The sequence below is a fragment of the Tamandua tetradactyla genome, chromosome 4, assembly GCF_023851605.1.
Source record: "Tamandua tetradactyla isolate mTamTet1 chromosome 4, mTamTet1.pri, whole genome shotgun sequence".
In the NCBI taxonomy this organism is placed as follows: Eukaryota; Metazoa; Chordata; class Mammalia; order Pilosa; family Myrmecophagidae; genus Tamandua; species Tamandua tetradactyla.
The window spans coordinates 3258021-3270379 of record NC_135330.1 but is presented as its reverse complement, the minus strand read 5'-3'; the positions used below and the strand labels follow the sequence as shown (position 1 = coordinate 3270379).

At 46.3% G+C, this 12359-nt stretch overlaps 1 protein-coding gene and 1 pseudogene across 1 annotated transcript in view; both read right to left on the bottom strand.

Annotated features, from left to right (window-relative positions):
• The window catches only part of THEM4 (thioesterase superfamily member 4), a 30398-nt gene extending 18972 nt beyond the window's left edge, over positions 1–11426 (bottom strand). Inside the window, exon 1 of the mRNA XM_077155983.1 lies at positions 11269–11426. Coding sequence (XP_077012098.1) covers positions 11269–11340 — 72 coding nt within the window. The 5' untranslated portion in view covers positions 11341–11426. The remainder of the gene's footprint in view (positions 1–11268) is intronic.
• LOC143678818 (CDGSH iron-sulfur domain-containing protein 1 pseudogene) lies at positions 35–3192 on the bottom strand (annotated as a pseudogene).
• Positions 11427–12359: the final 933 nt, after the last annotated feature.

Sequence of the window (12359 nt, the reverse complement as noted above, 5' to 3'; positions counted from 1 at the left end):
AGAGGAAAAGGGGAGTAATAGGAAGTGCACCCTACTTCGTGACCCATTCCTCGACTTTCCAAGACTATCCTACTGTGTTTTTTTTTTTTTCTTCCTAGAGACTTGTCATTTAGGAATGAAAGGAAGTTCCAGGGATCTCGCGATCCAAACTCTTTGGGAGAAAACGGGAGCTCGAGAGAGGATAAGTGATTTGCTCAGTGTCATCCATCTACCTATTGGCAAAGCCAGTGTCGACCCCAGGCCTCCGGATTCTGCTCTTTTTCAAGCATTGTTCAAGTCAGGCACTGGAAATACAGAGAAGGAAAGAGGCTTTCTCCACGTGGAAAGGGCTCCTGGGGCACTAAGCACTAGAAGCCAGAGCACCGGGGAGGGGTCTTCATCTCAGGTTAAGGGTTCAGGGAGAGGTTCTTTGACGTGAATCTTTTTCTCGTTGTTGCTAATTTCTTTTTTTAATTAGAGAAGGTGTACGTAGAGCGAATCGTCATGTAGAAAGTACAGAATTCCCAAATACCCCATTCATATCCAGTTTTCCTTAATACTAACATTTTGCATTAGCGTCTATCTTTGTTAAAACTGATGAAAGAACATTGTAATAACTGTAGTGTAAACTAAGGTCCAAAGTTTACATTAGGGCACGCTGTACTGTACAGATCTATGGTTTTTAATATTTCTTTATACCTGTAACATATAAAACATAAAAGTCCTCCTTTTAAGCACATTCAAATATACAACTCGGTGGTGGTAATTACATCCACAATGTGGCACCATCACCGCCATCCATTAACACTTTTCCATCCCCCCAAACAGAAACTCTGTACCAATTAAGCCTTAGCTCCTCGTTCCCTACAAGTCCCTGGTCCCTGGGAAACCTGTATTCTAGTTTCTATTCTATGAATTTGCATAGTCTAATTTTTCATATAAGTGAGATAATACAATATTTGTCCTTTAATGTCTGGCTTATTTCATTCAACATGATGTTTTCAAGGCTTATTTTTGTTGTCGAATTTATCACAACATCATTCTTATGGCTGAATAACATTTCATTGCGGGTATATACCACACATTTGTTTATCCATTCATCTGCTGATGGATACTTGGGCTGCTTCCATCTTTTGGCAACTGTGAATAATGCTGCTCGGAACATCGGTGTGCCTTCAGTGCTTCGGGGTATATAAGTACAAGTGGGATTACCAGCTCGTATGGTAATGCTAATGCCATGCTTAGGCTTTGGAGGAAATACCAATTTTTTTTCTATAGTGGTTCCACCATTTTACATTTCCACTAACAATGAACAAATGCTCCTATTTCTCCACATTCTCTCAGTATGTTATTTTCCACTTTTTAAATAGTAGTCATTCTCGTAGGTGTGAAATGGTATCTCATTGTGGTTTTGATTTGCATTTCCCTAATGGCTAATGATGTTGAGTACCTTTCCATGTGCTTATTGACCATTTGTAAATCTCCTTTGGATAAAGTATTTGCTTATTTTTTAATTGGTTTGTCTTGTTGAGTTGCAGGAGATCTTCCTATATTTTAGGTGTTAAGCCATTCTTGGATATGTGGTTTCCAAATATTTTCTCCCGTTCTGTAGCTTGTCTTTTTACTTTCATAATGAAGTACTTTGATGCACAAAAGTTTTAAATTTTGATGAGGTCCCATTTACCTATTATTTCTTTTGTTGCTTGTGCTTTTGGTGATAAGTCTAAGAAGCCACCTCCTAATACAAGGTCCTGAAAATGCTTCCCTACATTTTCTTCGGAGTTTTATAGTTTTGGTACTTATTTTCAAGTCTTTGATCCATTTTGAATTAATTTTTGTATTTGCTAGGGGTTCACCTTCATTCTTTTGCAAATGGATGCCCAGTTTTCTCAGGACCATTTGTTGAAGAGATATTTTTCCCTCACTGAGTGGATTTCACACTCGTGTCAAAAAGCAACTGGCCACAGATGTGAGTTCATTTCTAAAATCTCAATTTAATTCCATTGGCCTATATGTCTGTCCTTCTGCCAGTAACATGCTGTTTTGATTACTGTCCACTTGCAATAAGCTTTAAAAGTCCGAAGTGTGGGTCCTCCAACTCTATTTCTTTTTATATTGTATTAAGAAATTAATGCAATTTAATCACAACCAATTTACTTTCTAGGTTAAGTTATATGAAGAGGTAGTGATTTTTCTTTGAAACTTACAAGTACAATGTCTATAGACATGATTTTGAGAATAATTTTGAGAATAACTTCAAGAGACTGCTATAGTCTAATATCATCATTTTAAATTTAAAGAAATGATTCCTTACAAGACTAAAATAACCCACAAGACCATGAAGTTAGTTTTCCCTTTTTTTTTTTTTTTTTAAATAAATGTGCACCACGATGTTTCAACAAGTAAGGCACATGCCATGAATGTCAGCTGTCGTTTGTGACATAGCACGTCTAGCTCCCTGGGGATGTGCCTCATACAGAAGTGGGATTCATGCTAATTAAACAGTCAGGGAACAATATGACAGGTTAGCTTGACGCATCAAAACTATGCATTTAACTCTCTTTTTTCTTAATGATCAGAGTTTCCACATTGTCTCCAGTCTTTTCCTTGTGTTTTGTGAGAACCATCACAGACGAGGATCTTCTCGAACTTGCAACGACAGAACACAGCTCTACCTCCCAAGCCCTCCAGGTCAAAAGCAAGTACTACCTTGGGGCTGTCTTTCCGGACGTGAAGGTTCACTGCAGCTTTGCTGAGATGATCTACATAAAATCTTTTGCAGGCTAGATAACCAATTGCAAGCGCGCCAGCAGCAACTGTAACTGCTGCGATCCATTCAGCTTGCACGCTGGAACCGCAAGTCAGAGCGGGGTGCTGCTTGCAGGGCGTGGGCCCAGGATTCCGAGCAGAGCCGGGGCTGGCTGGGGCAACGGGGTCAAGGCGGAGAGGCCAACACGGGCACGGACACACACCGGGCGGCCACTGCGCAGGCGCCACCCCGCCTGCAGAAGGACTAAGTGCAGTCAAAGCTGTAGAGCACTCACGCTGCACCAGGCACCATTCTAAGTGCTGCACGAGCGTATCAGCGTCATGTCTGGTTTCGGACTGCTTTAAAAACAAAAACTCCCACCGACGGCCTCTCATCTCAAAATCGCCTCTAGACTCAGAAGCCTGGGGTTTGAATTCCAGCTCTGCCACTTCCATTTGCTGCATGACTTGGGAAAGTTACACAGGCAAAGCGTTGAGTTTTCCTTTCCTTGAAAGGACTGATGCCTGCCCTTAACATGAAACAAAAGCTGCTTCTACTTCCTTTTTCTTGACACATTGAATACGTACATTTTGAAAAAGCAAAGGTCTGCGTTCTTGTCCAAATTTTGCTTCACAGTAGCCACCTCTGCAATCTCTTCCGACCAGATTGTGAGGCTGAGGTTTGTATGGGTCGCTGTTACCAACGTGATTGTCACTTTTCCTTCTCCATAATAGCTCATGACTTGGGTAGAGGGCTGCTGTCTGTGCTGTGCTCTCTGGAATGCTGCCTGCCAGCGATCCCTCCATCACATTTGCATCTAAAGCACCTGCCCCTCTGCCTGGGGTGCTGTTATCTCTAGGTGTGGGTTACAGGCCCCCAGGCAACCCCAAGGTCCGAGCGGGGGCAGCAATGCCAGGCAGCCCGTCAGTCAGGCGGCCGCGGAACCTCCCTGACTTCATTCTTTTTAAAGATGGTTTTGGTTGTTCCAGGCCTCTTATCCTGCTGTACAAATCTGATAATTGGCTTTTCCATTTTTGCAAAGAAGGCTGTTCAAATTTTTATTGGGATTGTGTTGGATCTGTATACTGCTCTCGGGAGAACTGACATCTTAACGATATTTAGTCTTTCAATCCACGAACACGCAGTGTCCCCCATTTAGGTAGCCTGCCATTTCTTCCAGCAATGTTTTATAGTTTTGCATGTAAAAGTCCTCTATATCCTTGGTTAAATTTATTCCTAGATATTTGATGTTTTTGGTTGCTATTGTAAATGGAAATTTTTTCTTGATTTCTTTTTCAGATTGTTCATTACTAGTGTAGAGGAACACTACTGATGTTTGCGTGCTGCTTGTGGACCCTGCCACTTTGCTAGATTCATTTATTAGTCCTCATAGCTTTAAAGCTGTTGTGGACTTTTCAGGATTTCCTATGTATAGGATCATGCCATCTGCAGACAGGGAACATTTTACTTCTTCCTTTCCAATTTGGGTGCCTTTTATTTATTTTCTTCTTGCCTAACTGCGCTGGCTAGAACCTCCACTAGGAAAAATGTCCCATTGTGAATGGGGACAGCTGTCACCCTCGCCTTGTTTCTGACATTAGGGGAAGCTGCCAGTCTTCCCTCCCCGAGCATGTCAGCTGTGGGCTCTTCACATAAGCCCTTTATCACAGTGAGGAAGCCTCTCTGAAGTCCTAGTTCTCCAACATTTTTGTCAAGAAGGGGTGCTGGATTTTGTCAAATGCCTTTTCTGCATCAACTGAGATAATGATGCGTTTTTTTTCCTTCATTTTGTTAATGAATTAATTGATTTTCTTGTGTTGAACCACCCTTGAATACCTGGGATTAAACCCATTGATCATGGTATATAATCAATTTAATTTGCTAGTATTTTGCTGAGGGTTTTTGCTCTGTATTCATAAGGGGTATTACTCTGGAATTTTCTTTTCTTGTTGTATCTTTATTTAGCTTTGGGATGAGGGTGAGGTTGGCCTCATAAAATGAGTTAGGAAATTTGCTTTTCTCTACAATTTGATGATTTTGAGCAGTACTGGTGTTAATTCTTCTTAGAATGCTTGAGAATATTCCCCTGTTAAAACCTCTGGTTCTGGGCTTTTCTTTGCAGGGAGGTTGTTGTTGTTTTTTTTTTTTTTGGCACGCTCTACGGCGGAGTCACGTTTCATTCTTCTCCTTTGTGAGTATCTTGTTATTGCAGCACCATTTGCTGAATTTTTGTTTGTTTGTTTTGTTTGCTTGTTTGTTTTTTAGGGGAAGTGCATGGGCCAGGAATCGAACCTGGGTCTCCCACACGGCAGGTAAGAATTCTATCACTAAACTACCCTTGCACTCCCGTGTAGGGAGGTTTTTTATTACCAATTCAATCTCTTTAGTCATTATTGGTCTGATGAGATCTTTTATTATCTGAGTTAGTGTAGGTAGTGTCTAGGAACTTGTGCATCTCATTTAGATTATTCAACTTCTTGTTGAACAGTTGTTCATAGTATCCATATTAGTCAGAGTTCTCTAGAAGAATAGAACCAACAGGAGAAATCTGTAAATATGAAATTTATAAATGTGTCTTATGCAACCATGGGAATGGAAGAGTCCAAAATCCGCAGGGCAGGCTGTGAAGCTGGCAGCTCCAATGAGGGGTCTGGATGAACTCCACAGCAGAGGTTCACTGAATGAAGAAAAAGTGAAAAATTCTCTCCTCTTCAAAGCCTTCAACTAATTGGATTATCTCATTGTGGGAGGCACGCCTTAGTTGACTGCAGATGTAATCAGCCACAGATGCAATCAACTGACTGATGATTTAATATGCCACCCTTCTGGTTTATCAAGCAGCCACAAAACATCCCTGCAGCAACAGGCAAGCCAGTGCTTGCCTGACAACTGGGCATCATCATTTGGCCAAGTTGACCCCAGAACCTAACCATCACAGTCTGTCCTTTGTCAATTTGACAGCTATGCACATCACCTTGAAACACACTAAATTTCCAGACAGAACACAATACAGACATATGTTTTGCCTAATACTCAACTGTCCTGTGTACAACCGAAAACACGTTAACTACATCTCTCCAGAATAGTCTGCAAGTCCTTAGGTAACATTCACTCTTAAACTTTATATTCTATAACTTAAATGAGCAATACAACTTATGTCCTATGATAAGAGGAAAACAAGATATTTGCTTATGTACAAATGCAAACATACACCTAACAAAACAGGGAGGAAATTTCATGCAATCACAGTCCTCGGCCCTGTAACTGGTCACGTGGTCTCAGATCATACTGATCACTACCTTCTTCCACTACCCATTCCATGTTCCCTTTCCCCTCAGCAAGCACTTCAGCTGGCCGTGGTTCTTTGCCTGGTGGGGTGACCCAAACCTTCATTCCTGAAGTTTCTGGGCCATTGGTAGTCCTGCCTGGATTGGGTTGTTGTAGTTTTCCATCGACTCTAATCGCAGGCATGGTAGTACTAAGAGATGCCCCAGAGGATCTTCTGCATTCCAGGAAAACTCGTCCTCACCTCCATTGTGTAGTGGGAGTCCTATTTCCCTCTGATAGTCAGGATCAACCGCGGCAGACAGAACAGTAATCCCCTTTCATGCCTACTGATTCAGTGGCATGAGAAGCCAACGTGGCTGGGTGGCAGTCTTAGCTTCCACTTCAAAGGAATCACTGTTGTGTCTCCTGGTAGGAGCACTTCTCCTTTTGGAATTAAGACCTGTAGAAAGGCAGAGCTTAAGGTTTCAGGGGACAGGAAGCAAACATTTTCCTAGTGGATCACTAGGGGTGATAGTGAGTAGTGCCACTCCCATTTCCACCTCTTGGTTCCTGGACCCATGGATCCCGGCCATGGGAGAAATAACAGCACAGACTGGACATTGATTTAGGGCATACACAGCCTCCTGGAGATCACTGCCCCAGCCCTGCAAAGTACTGCCACTTAGGTCTTCAAAAGGCCATTCCACCATTCTATCAATGCAGGTGCCTCTGCATGATGGCGAACATGATAAACCAGACAATTCCACGACCATCTGACCATTCCTGTACTTTCATTTGCTGTGAAGTGTGTCCCTTGATCAGAAGCAATGCTGTGTGGAATACCATAACGGTGGATAAGGTATTCTGAAGTCCATGGATAGTAGTTTTTGTAGAAACATTGCATGCAGGAAATGTAAACCTACATCTGGAGCAGGTCTGTATTCCATTTAAAACCAATCACTGCTCCTTCCATGATGGAAGTGGTCCAATGCAATCAACCTGTTTCCACAGAGCAGGATGATAACCTTGGGAAATGGTGCCATACTGGGGGCTGAGTGTGGGTCTCTGCTGCTGGCAGATTGGGCACTCAGCAGTGGCTGTAGCCAGGTCAGCCTTAGTGAGGAGAAGTCCATGTTGCTGAGCCCGTGGGTAACCTCCATCCCTACCACCATGACCACTTTGTTCATGAGCCCAATGGGCAGTGGCAGGAGTGGCTGAGGAAAAGAGGATGATTTGTATCCACAGGACAGGTCATCTTATTCACTTGATTATTTAAACTTCCTCTGCTGAAGTCACCCTCTGGTCAGCATTCACATGGGGTGCAAATATCTTCAAGTTCTTTGCCCAATCAGAAAAGTCTATCCACATACTTCTTCTCCAGACCTCTTCATCACCAATTTTCCAATCATACTCCTTCTAAGTCCCTGACCATCCAGCCAAACCTTAGAACATCCCCTGGGCCAGTATACAATCACACCCCCGGCCAGTTTTCCTTCCAAGCAAAATGAACAAGCAGGTGCAGTGCTCGAAGTTCCACCCGCAGGGAGGATTTCCCCTGACCACTGTCCTTCAAGGACATTCAGAATGGGGGTGTAGTGCTGCAGCTGTCCACTTCTGGGTGGTCCCTACCTATCATGCAGACCCATCTGTAACCAAGGCCTGAGTTTTCTCTTTTTCAATCTAGTGACTGTAAGGAACGCCCCAAGAAGCCATAGCTCTTGTCTGGGAAAGAGAAGGTAATGTGGTAGGTGTAGGGGCCATGGGCATTTGGGCCACTTCCTCATGTAACTTACTTGTGCCTTCAGGACCTGCTCTGAACTGATCTTGTATATATCACTTCCATTTTACAATGGAGCGCTGCTGCCCACGCCCAACTTTATGGCTTGGTGGGTCAGACAACACCCAGCTCATGATAGTCAATTCAGATCTCATGGTAACTTGGCAGCCCATGGTTAAGTCTTCAGTCTCTACTAAGGCCCAATAACAGGCCAAAAACTGTTTCTCAAAAGGAGAATAGTTATCTGCAGCAGATGGCAAGGCTTTGCTCCAAAATCCTAAGGGTCACGAATTTACCTTCACTCAAGAAAGGCTGATGGGCCTAGAACAGCTCTGTCAGCTGGGCAGTCAAGTGGCTGGCATCTGCTGGTCCCTTGCTCCTGGGCCCTGTTGCTTTTAGCCTCCGTCCCTGTGCAGGTCCCTCACTTCGCTTCTCTGGGGTTGGCTGTCATCTCTTGGCTTCCCTTAGCTCTCTCCAGGTTGTGACTTGCTTAACATCTCAGGGTGATGTCTGCTGGGCTCCAAACATCTCCAAATATCTGTGTCTCTGTTCTCCACGTGTCCACATCTGTGTCAGCTCTGCTGTGAAGTTTCTCTCAGCTCTGAGGCATCTGTCATTTCTCTCGTTTGGGTCTGCTCTGTCTGCTCTGGCCTTCTCCAAAATGTTTCCAGTAAGCTAACCAAGGCCCATTTGCATGGGTGGACACACATCTCCAGCTAATCAAAGTTAATAACCACAATTGTGTGTGTCACATCTCCCTGGAAAAAATCTAATCAAAAGATTCCAACCTACAGCACTGAATAGGGATTAAAAGACATGGCTACTTTCACAAGATTGGATTTGGATTAAAACATGGCTTTTCTGTGGGACATAACAAATTCAAACCAGCGACAGTGGACAACAAAACCAATTACTGAGAAAGAGAATATACGAGAAAGAGGAGACAGAGGTTCAGGGGGACATGCTTTGGTAGCAGAGTAATCATGTGCTACTTCTCAGTAACAAGCACGCCACCACCCCAGTGCCCGGGCAGTAACTGCAGGGTTGCAGGGCCCTGGTGGAGCTAGGAGAACAAAGTGAGTGCTGAAAGGCACAGGAAAGGAAAACTGGTTCTTCTGACCTCTTCAGAAACCTTAGAACATTTAAGATCACAGAAGCCATCAACTCTGCGGCATTCTATTTCCAGCCACTCACATCAATTCATTTGGAGTCAATGTACCTGAAACACCCGGATTGCCCCCGAGACCAGAACAGGTAGACTGCAGCTACTCTGACGGAAGAACCTGCCTTCCACTGACAACAGCGCTGGCTCTGATCCTGGCACGACAGACAGGGAACCTGTCTCAGGAACTCTGCAGAATTAAAAACCTCCTGGATGAACAAAAGGGTGTCCTGGCTTTGTGGTACTGGAGGGGAGTGGGGATGTGAGCGGAATCAAGATCACTCCACCCCTAGCCTGGGCTTTGTACGTTTGTTTTCTTTCCTTTGGTCTTTACATGGGTTTCCCCCTTCAGAACTCAGCTCACAAAATTTAGGAAAGAAAATAAAAATGAACAAAATCCTCACACACTATTACTTCATTTTAATATGACCAAAGGTAAAATGTTGATGAATTACCTCTAAGCATTTTTTCTATGGAACTTTTCTTCATATACCTGTAATCTCTCCGTAAGAAATATAATTTTGTTTCCTGCATTCACAACTTAAAATTATTTAGTATTCACTTTCTCATGTCCTTAATCTTAAGTTATCACTATAGCCAACAGCAGAGAAACAGGCCTTTAAGTTGTCGTACTAAAATTTATTTAATCATTTTGCTGGACATTTAAATTCTTTTCAATCTTTTGCTACTGTAAATGAAAATGTGCATTAGAACATCATGAATATACCGTTTTCTCTATTTGGGATGGTTTCCTTAGAATCCAGCCCCAGTCACGTAACTCACAGTTCATGAATTCTGGGAGTGACCACTAGGCACAATTAGTCACAAATTAGTAAGTACTGACCAATGCACGTCAACTGATTGTGGGGAGTCACTGATTATGGGGGAAGAGAAAATAGAAGAGTCTTGGATGATTTGAGTTGCAGCTTTGAAGTTGGGGCGGAGAAAAGGTAAAGAAGGAGAAGGTTTTTGTTAGTTGCATGTCATGAGGAGATGCGAGACTTTTATTTTGGGGTATGTTGAGTCTGAAACCCCAGGAGGACGTTATGATATCGTGGGAAATAGGAATAGTAAAAGTTTTAGTTCAAAGAGATGAGAACTAAGAGACACCTGAAACCCAGTGTAAAGGCGCCTGTAAACACGCAGGACAGACTATTTATGCGGGATAAATGTTAGGGATAATTATTACCTTTTGTTGCCTGGAATAGAGGGAAGGTCTTGTTTGATCTTTATAAAGTGGGACTTCTTAAGCCAAGTTATGACTTTTTTTGTGTGTCTCCTTTTAAAATTAAGGTACTGAGCAGAAAGCATGACTAATAAAGCCTATAAATACTAAAACTTAAGTATACGCAAGACATATTACAGGGCACCAGTATATAATTAAAGGAACACTTCAAGTTTGCTAGAGATGCTACACGTGTGTAAATTACTCAAGTTTCCTTTCAGTTGGTGCTCGGTACGGAGCTGCTCCTTCTCCTGCGTTCCTCCAGTACTTTATTATGACACTGTACATATTTTAAATTTGCTATTGCAAATTTCTCCTTAACTAGACTTTCTCCTTAATTGGACTGCGAGTTCCTTGAGGAAAAGAGTAGTTTCTTACTCATATTTATATCATAAACGGCTAATAAAGTGTGCCATATTGTTGGGGATTAATCAATGTTAGAGGATAAATCAACAGAGCAAAACATAGGGACATAAAAACAGGCGATATGTGTTTATTACGTTGTGCCAGGCACTGCGTTAAGCACGTAATCTTCTCGTTTACTCTTCCCAACTTCTAACAGTGCCCCTCGGGACCCTGTTAGTCTGGAGATCAACAATGTGGATTTTCCTTTTCCTGCTGGCACTCCAGGCCTGCCCTCCCCCGCGCACCCCCACCCGCAGCCCGCCCGCCTCCCGCACGCCCCCACCCGCAGCCTGCCCGCCCTCCCCCGCGCGCCCCCACCCGCAGCCCGCCCGCCTCCCGCGCGCCCCCATCCGCAGCCCGCCCTCCCCCGCGCGCCCCCACCCGCAGCCTGCCCGCCTCCCGCACGCCGGGTCCGCAGCCTGCCCCGCCCTGTCGCCGCCGACTCCGCCCACCGCGTGGCGGCTCTGCTCCGCCCGGTGGCGACCCGCGGCCCTCTGCCGGCAGCGCGCGGTGGAAAGCGAGTCCCCTTTCGGACCGATTTCCCCTGTGCCGGGTAGCAGGACGGAAGAACTCCGGGGGCCCTGTCCGCGCCGGTCGGCTTTTATTCCGAGATCAGTCGCTCGAACGCGCGAGGGCCAGTGTCACCCCCGAGCGCGGCGCTGAGGCCTCGCGCCCACCCCCACGCCGCCCCTCCGCGCACTCACGGGTCGCTCCGCCGCCGGCTTCCCGCGCAGGGTCCCGGGCGCGCACAGGCGCGACACCAGGCGCCTCAGCATAGCTGCGCGCGGTTCTGGGCTCCGGGCCGCCTTCCGGCTCGCTGCCGAGCGCCCAGCTCCCGCCGCGGAACACCCTCGGCGCGGCCACCCGGAGGCGGCGGAGGGCGGAGCCGAGGCTGAGGCGCCGTCGGGGCGGGGCGGCCTCCCCACCGCCTTTCGGTCCGGGCTGTTCCGCGTGGCTGACCTTCAGCCCGCAGCGCGCGCCTTCTCGGCCGACGCCGGGAGCGGAGGGCGGGCCCGCGGCCCGGGCGGCCCGGCTTCCGGCCAGCACAGCCCGGTCCTCTCCCGGCCCGGGTCTCCGGGGGGCGACGCCGCCGCAGGAGACGGACGCGTGGTTTTATGAATGCGGTGGCCTTCCTGGCCCGGGCCCCGGCGCGGCGTCGGGCTGACGGAGGTGACGGCAGAGCCTCGGGGCGAAGGGCTCTTGCCCGGCTCGCCCCGCCCGGGCCCCAGGCGCGCGCGTGCTGCGGAGGCCCCGAGGGCTGTGCGCGGAGCCGAAGCCCTTATGTCACACTTTGCCCAAAGAGAAACCGCAGGACACTTGCAGGATGCGCGGGCTCACCGCCGCCTTCCCGGGGCCCCTCCGGAGCTCTGGAGTCAGAGCGAGGTCCCGTCTGTACCCCCCGCGCGTACCGTACCCGGTATCCGCCCGGGGCCGCTCCTGGCCCTGCTGCTTCCGCCTGACGGCGGGTGTCGTGGGCGCGGACAAGGCCATGCGTGGATTGCGGCGTTGCTTGGACTTCCTCTTTTACTCGTGGAGCCATGTCAAAAGTGTCATCCCCTCGCAGGGAAAGTGCTCCCCAGGACCCTCGGGAGCTGATGTTAGACAGTTCTTAAACACTGCCGTTATAAATGAAATGATGTAAACGTAACAAATTATATTAAGGCACAGGCAGTAGATAATAAACGTATTATTTCCTAATTATTACTATTATCTATGCTTTTGTAACAGGAATGAAATTATTTTGATTATTGAATCATTATATAAATGTCCTTTTCTTACTTTTTAGTGTATTGTA